At 40.2% G+C, this 18244-nt stretch overlaps 1 protein-coding gene across 1 annotated transcript in view; it reads left to right on the top strand.

Moving 5' to 3' along the window:
- Positions 1 to 15454, top strand: part of SURF6 (surfeit 6) — a 30299-nt gene extending 14845 nt beyond the window's left edge. The window contains exons 4-5 of the mRNA XM_063431554.1: positions 13538 to 13623; positions 14158 to 15454. Of these exons, the coding sequence (XP_063287624.1) occupies positions 13538 to 13623; positions 14158 to 14832 (761 nt within the window). The 3' untranslated portion in view covers positions 14833 to 15454. The remainder of the gene's footprint in view (positions 1 to 13537; positions 13624 to 14157) is intronic.
- The last annotated feature ends 2790 nt before the right edge of the window (positions 15455 to 18244 follow it).

The following is an 18244-nucleotide window of genomic DNA, read 5'->3' as shown; positions in this document are numbered from 1 at the left end:
ACTCACTCACTGTCCCTCCTCCAACGTCTCCACACCTGCTACAATCCTATCTCAAGAACAGCTTTTTTTAAATCGCTTTTCACCTATTGCTCTTTGGTTTTATCCCATAGTGTCCTCCTCTCCTCCATGTGTTCTATCAACTAATGTCCCTTCTTCTCTCTCAAGCCATTTACTTTCTGTATCACTTCAACCCTTTTCTCTTGTTTAATTAAATATCCTGGTTTAAAAGTCTATCCTGCCAGACAGCCAACCAGGGAAGAGTGCTCAATTATTTTGCACAGGCAGAAAGGCATTCCATTAATATAAAATAGTGTGAGAGCATTTAAAGGATCAGTATTGGGTCAGGAACACAAACATGTATTTCTGACCCTATAGTGTTAAAACCACCATTTAGCCCCCCCCCTCCCCCCCACCCCGGCATCCCTAATTATAGTAAAATCTTACTTGTATTCAAGTCTGCAGCTGCTGACTCTGCCTCAGACCTGCCCCTGTCTGCTGACCTAATCAGAAGCGGTAGTCTGAACCAGTCACAATGCTTCCCCATAGGATTGGCTGAGACTGTCAAGGAGGCAGATCAGGGGCAGAGCCAGCACAAGTCAAACACAGCCCTGGCCAATCCGCATCTCCTCAAAGAGATGAATTGAATCAATACATCTCTATGAGGAAAGTTCAGTGTCTGCATGCAGAGGGTGGAGATGATTGACAGTGCTGCTTACTCTGCAGCACTTCCCCAGGAAGGACCTCTGTCAGCCATCTGAGGAGTGGCCAGTGAAGTTATCACTAGGCTGTAAAGTAAACATTGCATTTTCTCTGAAAAGACTGTGTTTACAGCAAAAAAGCCTGTAGGCAATGATTCTACTCACCAGAACAAATACCATAAGCTGTAGTTGTTCTGGTGACTATAGTTTCCCTTTAATGATGCACTGTTAGGTGATGTCTCTGATGACTCCAGAAGCCGCAAGCCAGAAAAGTAAACCCTCTATAAATAGACAAATTCCAGTGGAATCAGGACAGTTAGTAGGTGTGGTTTATGTTTATTTTAGCAAAATACTTGTATTCCTGTTTACATTTCAAGCAGGAACATGACATTGAAAAAGCATTTATCATTATTACTATCATCATTTATATTATTATTATTATTGCCATTTATATAGCGCCAACAGATTCCGTAGCGCTTTACAATATTATGAGAGGGGGGATGTAACTTTAAATAGGACAATTACAAGAAAACTTACAGGAACGATAGGTTGAAGAGGACCCTGCTCAAACGAGCTTACAGTCTATAGGAGAGATTATGCCAACATTCTTGCTATTGACTATGTTGGAACTCACAGAGGATGATATGGTCAGTCACAGAATGAAGGGAAAGAGAAGAGGTGTGTTTGTGTATTAAAGAGGAAATGTGATGAGGGGTGGAATAGTTCAGGACTGTGTTAGTATATAAAATGGTATAGAGTAGGTGCTCAATATAATCTACAGATAAGGCAGCAGTAAATCATACAGGGATCCCCCAATTTGTTACAATACAAAATCAGAAAAAAAAAAGAGACCGTGCCAAAAGATAATAAAATTAACCCTTAAGTGTAGTAGTACATAAAACATATACATGCATAGATCAAAGATCCTCTCTTTGTGTAGTGATGAATAGCTCAAAGAGAAAATAAATAGACAAATAATAGTGGAATATGTTACAACAATAATTAAGTTATAACTCTATGACAAAGGCTCACTCACACTTTTTAGAGCTACAGAGAGCTCTGCTGTAGTCAGCGTTGAAGGTGCAATCCCCGTCTCGGGATATATAGTGGTCAGCAGTGATTAATATTCCTTCGATAATGGGACAATCTGTGGAGGTATAAACAAGAGAATTTCAGTGGTACAGTATGTAAAAAATATTTCTAAAAGGTAAGTATCCTACTTACATAGAGCAGATCATACCTGCTCTATTGTTGTGGAGGTCTAGTGGTGTAGATGTGTAGAACCAGGAAGCCAAATTAAATAAATACAGTAATATAAAAACAAACAAAAAAAAAACTCAAATTAAATAAATACAGTAATATAAAAACACAAAAAAACTCAAATTAAATAAATACAGTAATATAAAAACAAACAAAAAAAAACTCAAATTAAATAAGAATAATGCTATTGAAATAAAAAAAAGCATAAATAATCAAAACAAACAAATAATTCAATAAAAGTAATAAAATCCAGTCTTTTACACCTTACGCATTTCACCATGGCCTTTTATCAGAAGTGTGGTATCCTCTTGCATGGTCATATTCATGACTACATAAAGAGAGCCTCTTTGATCTGTGTATGTATATGGTTTTATCTTTTGGCAAGGTTTATCTATTTATTCTGTTTTATTATGTAAGTTGGTGCCAGCCCTTTGATTTGGCACCTGAAGGAAACGGGAAGCCAGCGTGAGGACTGGCCAAGTGAACGGTGAGTTATGATAATATCCCTGGCACATCACAAATTGAAATGGGGAAATGTGGGTATTTGCAAGACAATGAGGACTTAGGTTTTCTTTTTTCTCCCTAGTAATATCTCATTAACCCAACATTGTCTGTCAGGATTACCATATAAGTAAGGTAATGCCCAACTGCAAGTTCAGACCTTAGAGTGGCTGGGCTGCACACATCCTATGAGATAATCTATCAAATAATAAATGGTGTTCCAGGCTCAGGGGATGGCAAACCCTCTTAGAATACATCCAAATGCAGCAGACGTTTTATTGGAATGAGTGCAACATGACAACATTTTGCCTGATATGGTCAGCTGGGTCTGAAAACTGATACCAGGAACTTGTTACACCAGCCCATGTCAGAACGAGCACAGCACTACACAAGTAAAGACCACAAACTGGCAAATAGATCATAAGCGGCTGAGTGCTTTAAAGGATGCCAAAAAATGTGACTGGCGGCGTCCAAACTTGGCACCTTAAATGAGCAACCTGCGTCAATAAAAGATGAGTGTTAAGCGCCCGACATCTAGCATGCTAACGACAGGAGGAAGATGCCGAATGTGCAGCGCTCCCGACACAATCACAGTTATTCACTAGACAGAAATGCACAGGGTGATTGGAAATTCCAGGCCAATGTAGCTGAGCTGAAACCATTAATTAATGACTTGGGAGGATTTTCTTAATTTACCTTTTTTTTTTTTTTTAACCAGATTTCCTTGATGAAATCCTGACAAATAACAGCCAAGTCAGTGACCCAGTATGTTTTTTTGTTTTTTTTGTTTTTTTTTAAATGATATTTTACTTCCTTAAGTTCTTGTGCCACACTTTTTTGGTTTAGCCGTCAGAACGTTTTCTGATTAATCATCATCTCTTCCTGCTGTGCAACTTGTTTGAGATGAGAAGTAAGCCAGCTGTCAAGTTAGCAGACGTTGCCTAATTCAATAAACAGTGAGTTGTAATGAATCAGAAGAATCGTAGCATTCTTTTCTTTCTTTGTGCAAATAACAAAAATGTGACCCATCCACCTGTGTAATATTTATATGGCTTGGAGGAGCCTTGTCAGTGAAATATATTGTGCGACCGCTTCCAAAAAAAACAAATGTTTCACAGATGATCTCCTTATCCTGACAGCTGGGTGACGCCTGCCTCTGACAGTGCTTGCTTCTGATACTCATATTGTAATCAAAGGATTTAAAGATTTGTTTAACTGGGAATATGTACATGTTTTTTTTGGGCATGCTCTTTATAATCCGTGCGTGACATCTGACCAGGTTTTGATGTCTGCACACTATTTTGTACCTGTAAATCCATTGTCAAGTCACGCAGGTCCTCTTAGCGTTACCAGCTGCAAGAAATACCTTACTTTTATTTTATTTTTATTCACATAAGTGTCTTTCACTTAATACAAGTGGGCTCTGTATAGTGTAAGTAAAAACAAAACACGGTTATTTATTAATGTGTAAAAAAACACAGCCTTTTTTTTTTATTCATTTTTTTTTTACACAACATTTTTCCAAGTGACATATGTCGTCGTCGTCCTGAAAGCCTTAGGTGATAAAAATCTTGGTTTGAGCAAGTATGATCTTATTTGTTTTGTTATATCTATGAAGAGGCATCATTATCAATCATCTATTGGGATGGAACGTCTGAACGGACAAGCAAATATTTTCTTCAAACTTTATTCATTGTCATAGCTATTTGTATTGTATTTATTAGATCAAGTGTAAACGGTCAGTTTTATTAGATATAATAAATCTCAAAGATAGCGACTCTTTAAGAGACTGGAGGGACGTGGAACTGTTACTCCCCCCCTCCCCCCTCCCCACCACATACTTTGAATATACATCTTCTGAATGGTAGTGAATTCAAAACTCAATTGCAAACCTGAGTCGTTTCCAGTTTATAATTCTCCTTCATTCATTGTTTAGTGAATATTTTGTTTTGTACTTTTCCCCAATGATCTCTAGGTTGGGATCTATCTAAAAGCAATAGAGGACTTGACATAGCTCATGGAAGGTACTATAATAACCCACTGAGTTATGGAAAGCAAGGAATTGTAGTGGGGAGTAGGTTATGAGAGGTCTCCTGGGGAAAAAAAATCCAGGATTTGACTTATCGCTAGGATTCCACCTGGAGACTTTAACCTGTTCTTCAACAGTAAACTACTGGACCTTTTAACCCCTTAAGGACCAAACTTCTGGAATAAAAGGGAATCATGACATGTCACATATGTCATGTGTCCTTAAGCGGTTAAACCAGTGTTCCCCAACCCAGTCCTCAGGGACCACTAACCGTCAAGATCTTGTCAGTATCTCCATTGGTATAAAACAGGGACACACATAAATCCTGGACTGTTGGTGGTCCATGAGGACTGGGTTGGGGAACACTGTTTTAATACACTGTCGCATATTTTCTTGGACATGCTGACAGTTAAAATTGCCTTTATGATTGCTCTCACTTTGTCGATAAGAGTAGGAGAAATGTAGGTCCTTCCCATTACTCATTTTTCTTTATATGGGTAATGGCCTTGGGGACCTCGATCTCGGTATAAGGCAGCCCAAAACCCCAGTCTTGTCTGTCCCTGTAGAGGAAAGGTGGTTTGTCAGTGTGTGTGTGTGTGTGTGTGTATGTGTATATATATATATATATATATATATTATAATATTTTTTTTTTTTGCAGTGCATGTGGTAGACAATACATGTAGCAGTATGGTAAGTCAATAGAAGCGTAGATAATAGAATTAGTAATTCAAGACATATTTCTAGCACTATTTTCTTAAGTGATCAAGAGCTGACTATCTTAAGCAACACTGAGGAGAGTGATACAAGTTTGGGACCCGGCTATCTAGGGGAGTTTAGCACATATGTGTCGAAGGGTGACATTAGGAGAGATCATTTGTGTACCGGTTACAGTATTAATGTTCGTTTGCGAAAGAATCTGTGGTGAGGTTGCCGGGCTGCTTCCGGGAGCTCCGATCCTTCATTGTTAATACCACGTGCTCTATTTGTTATTTGAAATTTGGTCTGGTGGAATGCATGCAGAGTGACTGCCTTTCAGCTGAGTCTTCCCATCTTGCCCATGCCGGATCAGATGGGAGAGCTCCAGGAAGCTACTCTTGGGCAGTATGGATGGTGAAATGCACGCACTGGCTACATTGCGTTCCCCTGTGAATGTGATGCTCTCTGTGGATGCGCAGAACTTTGAATATGGTACTGCCTTAAATTCTAGGAAATTAGAAATTCACTGTCTGTAAATTTTTTTATCATGCAGAATCTTGGAAGACAGATGGGATGACTTTTATTATTATGGCAAATTCAACTTGTCTTTCTATTATCCTCCGGTAAATAGTCCTACCAATTGTATGTCCTAGTCGCAAGAATAATGTAATGAATAAGTTCCATTCTCTGGACTTGATTAAATGTTTTATGATTTACTTGGAGTGAACCAAACCATTGAAAGTTTTTTTAGAACCTTATTTTGGCCTTCCGAAAGTATAAAAGAAAATACTAACAGTAGCTCGATGGATAACTTCAGATAGCTCCACTGTTCAGTTAGGACCAGGCGTCGTCTTCCATCAGATAGGCAATCCCATTCTCTCAGAGCTGTAACAACTTCATGGACCTAAAGTTCTACGGCTACACCTGATTCAACCAGATGTTGTCCAGATGTCTTCAGCTTTCGTATATCTCACTATGCGTGATACCAGAAAATGTGATATGACAGCATTCTTATGTGGCAATTTCCTTTATTTTTTTCATTCTCTGGCCTTAGGCAACATTCATTATATTGTCACCCAGTTGGGGGACATTCTTTATACTTTTTGTTTATTTTCTTAATCTGAGCTAAGGAATAGCTGCCAACATGAATTTTTTTTTATTTTTATTTTGCTGAGGCTAGATGATGGGTTAACAACAGCTAGAATGAAATCTTAAGAAAGATATGATGACATTTGAGGATTTAGTCACATTACTGCTGGATCATCCTTAATGAGGAACGTTGTAAAATATGTGTCTAAATCTCCACTTTACATTTACAGTGTTCTTATGACACACTTCGTAATAGCATAGTAGAAAAATCCGATAATTTTGGTAAATTTGTGACCGTGATTGACACTTCTACATCTTCTTAGTATTACACCCCTTAGTATTTGTCATCAGGACTAATTATATGATGAAGGACATTTTACACTAAGGGAGTCGTGTGCTAATAAAGTGTAAACATAATCCTAAATGTTAAAGTGAACCTGTTTGTCATCAACACAATGGAGTGACACATTCACACTCCGATAGGTATAGATCTAGTCTGAACACTGTTTGGGAAGTATATAGATTAAAACTGGAACTGGCCAAAGGAAAATCCCTAACTGTTAAACCGTAGCTGAAAATTTCCACTTGTCTATTAGCCATTGGCGAGTAGAAATTCGCCCCCGGTGTCTGTGCCATGGATCCTCCAGGCTTGCAGTTGTGGCAAGTCATTTTTAGGCCTGTCTAGAAGCATAAGCATTGACATTCGGAGCCCTGGTTAAACTACAACTCCCATGATGCCTTGCTAGCCTGAAGTACAAACTGATGGCCGTACAAACTGATGGGCATCTACCTAATTGGTTAAATGATTATTGTAAAAAGGTTACTTGATGAGTGTTGACTGCCACTGTCCTCCACTCAAAGCATTGTGCCGGGAGCTGGTTGGAGTGAATGTGCACGCAGTCACCCTGCCCCCAAATTATATAAATACATACACAAGTATCTAGTTAAGTGAGCACTCTGAATCAGATAGTCTATCATTATGTCAGATTTATATGTAGGCATTCTACACTCTAGAGTATGCGTAGGTTTTAAGGAATCTTTAGGTCTCACAATCTTGCATTTATTAGTTAGTGACAGAACCTGATTATGTGAGTTACATTAAAGGGACACTAAAGTTGCAGTAGCGGTGTCAGTTTAACCCTGCAATGGTAATTATTTTAGTTATTGATAAACTGCAATAATTGCATTGCAGGGTTAACTCCACCTCTATTGGCTTTCTACAAGACAGTCACAAGAGGCGCTTCTGGGTTGTTAGACGACTAACTGACGCCGGACGTTCTCACGCTCTGCATGAGGACATCCAGCGTTGCCTAAGACCCTATAGGAAAGCATTGGTACAATGCTTTCCTATGAGGTTGTCAAAATTTTATCGCTGTCTGGGGAGGAGGAGCGGAGGCAGAGCCTGGCCCGGTGCTGAGGGATATCGCTGCTGGTTTCAGGTAAGTGAATTAGGCGATTTTAACCCTTTCTTCACGGTGTGGGGGGAGTGCGAGCGAGGGGGGCACTATAATGCTAGGGATACAATTTTGGATTCCTATCCTATAGGTTTCCTTTAAGGGAATGCATGTTTAATATGTGAACTTGTATTACCCTTTTCTTGGCTCTGTGACCATTCATCTGTGTAATAAACCCCTGAAACCTGGCAGCTCGAAGCACAGAAATACCAATTTTAGCTGCCTGTAAGGATAAGGGTATGCTCTACCCCCATGTTTAATTGTAGGGCATAGGTTTTTGGAGTATTTACCTACCTTTCAGTACACATACACAGGTGTGCACTTTAGGAGTAGGTTTTCCTTTACATTTTGTGTACACTGGGTGTTTTTAAGACTCTTTTGTTGCCTAATAAAGATGAACTTTAGCCTTATTCTTATTTTAGCCTTATGCTTGTTCCCATTCAGACGTATTGCGTGGTATGGATTCTATTTCTCACTCCTGTGTTTGGTCTCAGATTACTGTGGGTTATCCTTAATTTCGTGTCTAAGGTTTCAATCGGCTACTCTTTTTAGTCCATTTTTGTTCTATTCTATAAATATTTAAGACCATGTAAACACATGGCAAACAAAGGCTAGAACTCATTAACAAAGCTCACAGCAGTGCCATGAGTCACATACACCCTGTTCCAAATTATTATGCAACTGATATTTTTCTCACTTACCTAAATAATTGATGTAAATAACAGTCAGCATAATTCTCATGTTATCAACTATTAAGAGTACAATTTAAGTTTTATTGAACAAACCTCCTAATTATAACAGTATTTTTTTTAAACATAAAAAACTTACAGTGCCCTGTTCCGAATTATTACGCACAGTAAGTTTCAAAACACTTTCTAGGTTGTAAAGAACTGAAAATTGTCATGTTGTAAACTGCCTCCCACCCTCATAGATCTTTTGCTTGAGGATGCTCTAAAGGTTCTCAATAGGATTGAGGTCAGGGGAGGATGGAGGCCACACCATGACTTTCTCTCCTTTTATCCCCATAGCAGCCATTGATGCAGAGGTATTCTTTGCAGCATGAGATGGTGCATTGTCATGCATGAAGATGATTTTATTACGGAAAGCATAGTTCTTCCTTCTGTACCAGGGAAGAAAGTGGTCAGTCAGAAACTCCACATACGTTGCAGAGGTCATCTTTACACCTTCGGGGACCCTAAAGGGGCCGACCAGCTCTCTTCCCATGATTCCGGCCCAAAACATGACTCCACCACCACCTTGCTGATGTCGCAGCCTTGTTGGAACAGGGTGGCCGTCCACCAACCATCCACTACTCCATCCATCTGGACCATCCAGGGTTGCACGGCACTCATCAGTGAACAGGACTGTTTGAAAATTAGTCTTCATGTATTTTTCTGCCCAATGCAGCCGTTTCTGCTTGTGAGCATTTGTTAGTGGTGGCCAAATAGAAGGTTTATGCACAGTTGCAAGACTCTGGAGGACTCTACACCTTGATGTCCGTGGGACTCCAGAGGCACCAGCAGCTGTAAATATCTGTTTGCTGCTATGTAATGGTATTTTAGCAACTGCTCTCTTGATCCGATGAATGGATCTAGCAGAAATCTTCCTCAATGTGCCTTTATCTGCACAAACCCGTCTGTGCTCTGAATCAGCCACAAATCTCTTAATAGTGCGATGATCACACTTAAAGGGAATCTCCAGTGCCAGGAAAACGATCCGTTTTCCTGGCACTGGAAGTTCCCCCTCCCTCCCACCCCCCAATCCCCGGTTACTGAAGGGGTGAAAACCCCTTCAGTCACTTACCTGAGGCAGCGACGATGTCCCTTGCCGCTGTCTCCTCCTCCGCGCCGCTCCTCCTACTGTCTCCGTCGGCCGGTGGGCGAGACTGATTCCGCCCACCGGCCGGGGAGACCTAATGCGCATGCATTAGCGCTCTCCATAGGAAAGCATTGAAAAAGATTCTCAATGCTTTCCTATTGGGAAATGAGCGACGCTGGAGGTCCTCACACAGCGTGCTATGAAGGAGAAAGTGACCTCTAGTGGCTGTCTAGTAGACAGCCACTAGAGGTGGAGTTAACCCTGCAAGGTAATTATTGCAGTTTATAAAAAACTGCAATAATTACACTTGCAGGGTTAAGGGTAGTGGGAGTTGGCACCCAGACCACTCCAATGAGCAGAAGTGGTCTGGGTGCCTGGAGTGTCCCTTTAAGTTTTCGTGAAATAGAAAGAGAAAAGGTCAAGAAAGATAAGAGCGTAGAGAGAAAAAGAAGAGTGAAAAACCATAACCCCCCCCCCCAAAAAAAATAAAAACAAAAGTAAATTAAAATAAATAAAATAAAGAATGACGTATAAATAATATTTAAAAAATGGAAACTTTAAAAATAAGAAAATAAATATATTTTAGGAGATTTCTACAATGCTTTATACGATATGTATTTATAATGACTTGTACGTGTTTAGTACTGTGAGTTACCTACTATAGCATGTCTTTATAGTACAATCCTGCATTGTTGTGTTTTAGCGGTTGGGGTGGATAACCTTGTTGAGTTTCCCTTGACATACTGACACCATGGAGGCTAATGTGTGGACGGCTACCCTTTTTTCTCTAAAGGAATATATACATATGTTTGTCAGTTGTACTCTATACATAACTAAGGCCTTTGGGCTGAAACCTTGTATTTACATTTTTGTCCATTTAATCCTTTAGTCACTTCTATGTTATTTTGCAAATACATTATGGAGCCCATACTTTGATCTGTGATACGGTAATTATTTTTCAAATAGCCGCTGCCTGCCTCCGCACTGGGGATTCTAAAGGCCGATGGAGGATGGTGAATTGAAAAGTGTCAATTTCCATCAGCTGGGGACACACAATTCTATTCCATGTATAGATTATTTTTGGAGTTTAAAGCCAACAAAAAGCTAGACCGATTGTCCATGATTTGTACATTTTGTTTCTCCACATTGAAGGATATTTATTAAAATGTCATGTTCTGAAAAATGGTGCAATTGCCATGAAAACCAATGGCATCAACAGGAACATTCCATTGATGATCATTACACCTCGGCACTTTTGTGTACCAATTTTCCGGACACTTCGATAAATCTCTCACCAGTCTTCTATTTAAAAGCCGTGTTTCCAAGTCTCAGGATAAATGTCTCTCCGCACACCTAGGACCCGTATATAGGACCTTTCCAGCCGTTGAATTGTAAATGTGCATTTTTACAGAACTGAAATTTCCTTTCATTTAATTTTTTTTTTCTCTTTGTCTGTGTCAAAGCTGTTGGACTTGTTTAGCCGCATTATTTTGCAAAATGATCATTCAGTGGATTAGCATAAGAATCTAGTTGTGGGTGCCAACCAAAAGGTAGAGAACCACTGCCGTAAATTGCATTGGTTGAGGTGCTTTGCCTTGTTGAAAGTGCATTGGTGTGTGCACTTGTTCCGGCTGCCGTAGAACATAGTATTCACAACAGCTCATTGTAGTGGTTATAGTGCAGAGAATCTGTTGGCACCTCCCCCCCATTTGTGTTAAACTACTTTCGAGAGGTTTGACAAAAATCTTGGTTCTCCTGGCACCTTCAGGAGAACCAAAAAAGAAAAAAAAGGGAAATAGAGGGACAAAAATGGTTAATAAAAAAACCTAAACCAGCAAAACGACTGCACTGTTTTAAGGCTGGCAAAGCGTCATAAAAGCCACAGTTCTCTTGTAGCTGTGGATCCCTCCATTCCTGATCTTACCATAGAAGGAAAATTCAGGCAGTTCTATCATTTAGCCAATGCATTTTCTAGATCCTTGTGTAGATGAATAGTTTACAGACTCCTCATCTAAACATTTTATCATTTTTTTTTGTCAACAACTATTTTGCTGCTACCTGCTCCTATCTCATAAATGCGTCTGTATTCCTTGCCACTAGTTGTTTTGCTTAAAGGGATACTATAGTGTAAGGAATACAAAGTTGGGTTCCTAGCACTATAGCTTCCTCTGCCCTCCCCACACTGTAAAGGATAACAAACCGTTACTGTACTTAGCCGATTCTGGCGCTGGGTTGGTGCTCTGCCTCGTCCGATGTCACCTGACAGGGCGGTGGGGGGATAATGCGCATGCGTGGCAGGCACATTAGACCCTCCTCAATGTTGCAATGCTTTCCTATGGGGAATTAACTGATGCTGGATGTCTTCATGCAGAGCGGGAGGACATCCAGCATCAGTTAATCGACCATTAGTCGCCTAGCAAGCAGGAAGCCCTCTAGTGGCTGTCTGATTGACAGCCACTAGAAGCAATCTTAGTCCTGCAATTCAATTATTGCAGTTTATCAGAAATTGCAATAATTAACATTGCAAGGTTAAGGGGACAGGGACATTGCACTTAGACCACTTCAATGAGATGAAGTGGTCTGACTGCCTATAGTGTCATTTTAAGCATGTAGTGTGATTTCAGAAGGATATCGCATTCATTTTCAAATTGTTGCTGTTTCCAGAGTCTGTGTTTGCGCTTTGTGAATAACATTCCATCCAGCTGACATAGCTCATCTCGTTATCTTGACATTTTCATCCCGCTGTACCTGTTACTATTGTCTTTGCTCCTCTAACATAGGAATGTTTTAGAAATCAAGACAGGTGGGTGATTTTCAGACAATGTACAGCCAGCATTACATGTCACTGTAGTACAGCATTCATGGCTTGGTCGATGATAGATTTGTTATAAAATTCTTAAAGAGACTCAGATACATCTAGTGGTAAGGTTACAAAGGTTCTGCGTCTCTGTGGCTTTTTTTTTTGTTTTGTTTGTTTGTAACAAATATTGGTTTGCTGTTGATATCAGAAATGATATCAGCACATGTTAGATAATGTCATTATTATGGCAATAAACTGGCAACTGGATATAATCGACAAAGGAAAAAAATCTTTACACCAAAATAGCTGATTTAAAAAACAAAACAAAACAAAAAAAACATCTTTAAGTTGGATATTTTTCCTGTTAGGCAATTTTGTCCTTAAATGTTCAGTGCTCATTGTCTGTTTTGTTGGCACTTGTTAAGTAAGCACCAAACATCCCATAAGGATGATTCCCCTCACCCCCCCACCTCCACTCAATGACCGCTAAACTGAGACCCACTCTATCTCGCAGGGAGGTGTAAAAATGATCACACAGCAAGCCACCCCCAGACTTCCTTATTAAAAACAATAGTAACACAAAACATAATTCAGTAACCCATGTCCACAAGCTTAACAATACAACAATAACAATACCACAGGGTTTTGCTCATAGTTTACCTCTCACCTAATGTTTAGCGGTGAATAAGCCTACAAACGACAGGGTTAGTTTCTGAAGCGGATTTTTGTCTCCATTACAACATAATCTTATTGTCTTACCTATAGCAACGCAGTAACTGATCACATATATTCAGCATGTTAATAACACACCCGTTTAATTAACTAAGCGTGACGACATTCTAATGACATAACTGTTTAGATTTGTTTACACTGCAAACTCACTATTAACGTTGATGTTTTTTCTAGCTTAAAATATGATTATAAAAATGTGCTGTCAAATCGCATGCTATGTAAAATGAATTGTCTCTAACTAGCTTTCCAATGCTGTTGTGGCACCGCAAGAAAACCGTTAACTGTCTATACAAGCACAGGAAAAATAAAGAATTAAAAAAAATAAAAAATAAAAATGTTCAGTGCTAAATAAACCCTATTTTTTTTCTCCAAGGTGGCGCGTCTTTTGTAAGGTAATTATGAAATTATTGTGTGAGATATGTTATAAGTGTTCATCAACACATTATTGTCTTCCTTCAGCTTTATGGACCACAAAGAGCTCATTCTCCACCGTGGATGTTTTACGGAAACGTCTGCAGGAAAAGATACAGGAATCCCGTGGTCAGGTAAGGATCCAAAATTAGCACCTGGCCTTAGGGTGTTTATAAAAACTGAATTGGAATGGGGGTGTCTAGCACAGAGGTTTGGCCAGCAGAGAATTGTGGGAAATGTTCAAACTTTTTAGAGAGGTCCTCTAGTCAATACAATTTCCTGGATTGGTGAGTCCAATCTCTAAACAGTTGTAAAGGCACGCTGAGCTGCCTGTCCATCGTTCAGGCAAGCCCACTGAAATCAGACCCTATGGGGTGCATTGTTTCAGTGTTGTCTGCTGAGTCCTAGAGCCCTGAACATAGCACTAGCGCATCTGTCTCTGGTGTCCCCAAATGTTGGGACAGCTTGCCAGGACCTGAAAATTAGTTGGGAGGCTTGCTAGCTGTGTGAACACATGAGGTGAAGGGTTATGCTTGGAGTCCAGCTTACAACATAGGAAACTATCGTACTAGTTCATAACCATGGTTTAATAAATAATTTTCTTTTTCAATTTCTCAGTGTTGGAAGTTTGATAGTCATCTTTTTTTTTTTGTCCCCTTCAAATGCAGGTTTCTACCAAAGGTCTTTCCCCAGAGGAGGCTGAAAAAAGACGACAGCGGAGAAAGCAGGAGAGGGAGCGGAAAAAAAGAAAAAGGAAGGAGCTGAAAAAGAAAGCAGCAGAAACTACAGAAGAAGTTGGGAGTGCTGATGTTAAGCAACCTGAAGTAGTTAAAATAAATGACTCCGTGCCGCTGGTCTTTAACAAGGTGGAGGTTCATGACGAACCGCTTGATAAACCACTGAAAAAGAAAGAGAAAAAAGAACGTTTGAAAGGCAACATAACCCCGATGACGGGAAAGAATTATAAACAACTGCTTAGCCGCCTGGAGTTGAGAAATAACAAACTGGAGGAACTGAGGGCAAAGGATGAAAGCAAAGCCTTGGAACTAGAGTCCAAGATCAAATGGACCAATGTTCTGTACAAGGCTGAGGGGGTGAAGATCAAGGATGATGAGGGAATGCTGAAGAAGGCCCTGAAGCGCAAGGAGAAACAACGGGACCAGAGGAAGAGGCTCTGGAATGAGCGAACCGAGCACACTGCTGAGCGTATGCAGAAGAGGCAGGACAAGAGACGTCGCAATATTAAAAAGAAAAAGTTAGGCAAACTGAATTCAAAGAAAGATAGAGCCAGGAAGAAAGGGCGTGTCATGCCAGAAGACCTTGCCAAATCTAATCTTAAGTGAGAACGGTCAAAGAGATTTAACATGTTTCTCTTACAAAAATTGAGAACTTTGTGGACAATGTTTAACCTAAAATACAATAAAGACAGAGCAATTTTAGGCTCCATAATTCCGTTTGACCAACTAGGAGCTTACTCAAAACATCAATGTACCATTGAAGTAATGTTCGTTAGAGAGGAATTTACCCTGGAGAGAAAAGGGATTATTGTTTTTTTTCACCGTCCTGTCTTTCAAGCACATCTTTATTTTGCATCTAGAGTATGCAAACATCTGAAACAAGCCCAACCGCATAACTATTTACAATCCTTCCATGGCTACTGTGCCTTGAACTTGCCAATGTTCTATCCCTCTGACTTTAGGGATAAGCTAGGCAAGAGCGATACATAGTGCTTCTTTCTCATTTCTCATCAGTAATGGGAGAGTGTTAAAAAGTTTATCACACCGTGAAATACAGTTTTGTAATACATAGAGTGACATCACGTTAGGAATTAAGGGGGTTTGACCTAACACAGAAATAGAAGTTTGGCTTGAGAGCTTTTGAGGTTTCGTCACTTTGTGATTATACTAGGCTTGTAACTGGACTTGGGAGAGGCTACGACAACACAAATTTGAAATGCAGAAAAAGGTGGTGAGGTTAAAAAAAGGAGTTAGGGGTATTGATATAATTGTAAGCATTAAAGGGACACTATAGTCACCAGAATAACTACAGCTTAATGTAGTTGTTCTGGTGAGTACATTACTGCCCTGGGATACCTTCACTGGCCACTCCTCAGATGGCTACTAGAGGTGCTTCCTGGGGCAGTGCTGCACAGTGTGACTGACATTCAGCTTTCCCCTTAGAGATGCTGATTGACCAGGGTGGCATTTGGCTCCGCCCCCTGGCATGCTTCATCAGAATTGACAATTTCAGCCAATCTAATGCTTTCTTATGAGAAAACATTGTGATTGGCTAAGATCATCACTTCTGATGTCAGCCAAGGAGGGAGATCGGGGACAGAGCCAGTGCCTTCCATACATGTTTGTGTTCCTGACCCTATAGTGTTGCTTTAACCAGATATCTAGTGGATTAGTGGGAGGAATATAAATTATTTTGATTTCGTTGTTTGGATATTTAACCTGATTGTTTGGGGTTATGGCATGTAAAAAACAAAAGCTTATGTGTGTTTTTAAATTGCGGGTACAGTGCTATCGTAAAGTATTCGGACCCCCTTTATTTTCACCTTTTTTATGTTGCAGCTTTATGCTACAATTGTTTAAATTTAATTTTTTCCCCTCACATCTGCATTCAATCCCAATAATGACAAAGCAAAAAAACCTGATTTTGAAAATTTATTAAAAGAAAAAACTGAAATATCATTGAAATCGATATTCAGTGTGGGGTATCGCATGTAGATTGACATGAAAAAAATCATAATTTAAACAATTGTAGCTGCAACATAAAATAATGAAGAGGTCTGAATACATTCTGAATGCAGTGTATTTGACAGTCAACTGGAGTATGTCTCAACCAATACCGTGATTTGTGTAAAGGAGGGCAGCAAATGTGCATTAACCCCTTCATGTCCAGTCTTAGGCAAACCCTTTTAGCAGAACATTTTTAACATTTCATTGGTCCCGAGTTGTTGAATAAACAGCAAAATATGAATAAACAAAGTACAAAACGTTGTGCTCGTAAATGATGCGTTCAATATTCTGTAACATTTTTGGAACATGAATCAAGGGTTAATATTTTATTTTCTCATAGAACAGAAAACTGAATTCTGCCTAATTTCTAGAACTGAGTGTGGTATTCACGTGAAATGCCAACATAATTTCCCGATACCCAGTTCATATAACAAAAGCGTTGGGTAACACACACATATATATATACAGTTTGGAGTATTAGATTGGATGCATTTATACAGCTGGTTTGGGGTGTGATTGAGGGGAGAATGTGACAAGGTGGGGGTGGTTGAATGATATCTGAATCTGTTCTGGGAGAGGGTGTGTGTGTATGTGTGTGTGTGTGTGAGTGAAAGCTGCATGTTCTGTTGTATGTTTGTGAGAGTGCTGCTTGTAGGGTTGTGTGTCTGCTTGTTGTGTTGCATTTGACAGTCTATCACTTGTCACTTCTTAACTGAGTAAGCAACTGCTGCACACTCAAGTGCCAGAGTGATATCCCCAATTGAGGGGTGTCAGCTTGATACCGGAATATCCCTCACTGGTAAGGGGGAAATGGTTATCCCTGTGAAGGTTTTGGGTACACCTGTGGAGGCTTTGGGTACTCCGATCACGTAAGCTGGAGATGTTGGTTGCCCCTCTCGTTTCCTTGTCGCCAAGAAGGCTGCTATAACCGCTATCCCTCTGAAGGTTTTTGGTACGCCGATTACGTAAGCTGGAGATGTTGGTTGCCCCTCTCGTTTCCATGTCGCTGAGTAGGCTGCTATATCCGCTATCCCTCTGAAGGTTTTTGGTATGCCGATCACGTAAGCTGGAGATGTTGGTTGCCCCTCTCGTTTCCATGTCGCTGAGTAGGCTGCTATAACCGCTATCCCTCTGACGGTTTTTGGTACGCCGATCACGTAAGCTGGAGATGTTGGTTGCCCCTCTCGTTTCCATGTCGCTGAGTAGGCTGCTATAACAGCTGGTACCCTTTTTTTACCCACTATAAAGTCTTCAAGCATAGACTGTACCGATATCTTTAGCAAAAATTTTATATAGTTGGTAAGAGTCTCCCTATTTACATCATAGAAATAATTGAGAATACAATAAAACGTAAGGATTGTTTTGGAAACCAGAACAGTTTGTGTTTGAAAATATTTTATTGAATACAAATAAATATAGACAAATAAACATAATAATCCATTATAATAATATACAGCAATGTTTATAAGATGAACGTATATGCTTGCAATACCAATAACATAGAATAACGATGAACAACCTCTGAATTTTGTAAAATGCAGCAGCATCTCTGCTTCCAAATTCTCCCCTCTGTGTCCTTAAAGGGATTCTCCAGTGCCAGGAAAACATTAGTTTTCCTGGCACTGCAGGACCCTGTAGTGCCCCTCTCCCTCCCACCCCCCATCCCAAGTTGCTGAAGGGGGTTAAAACCCCTTCAGTGACTTACCGGAGTCCAGCGCCGATGTCCCGCTCCGCCTGCTGGTGGGGGAGACCTTATGCGCATGCGCGGCAATGGCTGTGCACACGCATTAGACCTCCCCATAGGAAAGCATTATTCCATGCTTTCCTATGGGGATTTCGGCAATGCTGGAGGTCCTCACATAGTGTGAGGACGTCCAGCGTTGTTTAAAACACTTTTCGTGTTCTAAGAACACGGAAGTCCCTCTAGTGGCTTTCTGATAGACAGCCACTAGAGGAGGACTTAACCCCGCAAGGTAAATTTAGCAGTTTATGAAAACTGCAATCATTACAC

Source organism: Pelobates fuscus, chromosome 9 (assembly GCF_036172605.1).
Source record: "Pelobates fuscus isolate aPelFus1 chromosome 9, aPelFus1.pri, whole genome shotgun sequence".
NCBI classification, from domain to species: domain Eukaryota; kingdom Metazoa; phylum Chordata; class Amphibia; order Anura; family Pelobatidae; genus Pelobates; species Pelobates fuscus.
The sequence above is the reverse complement of the archived record's forward strand: the minus strand, read 5'-3'. Positions and strand labels throughout refer to the sequence as shown.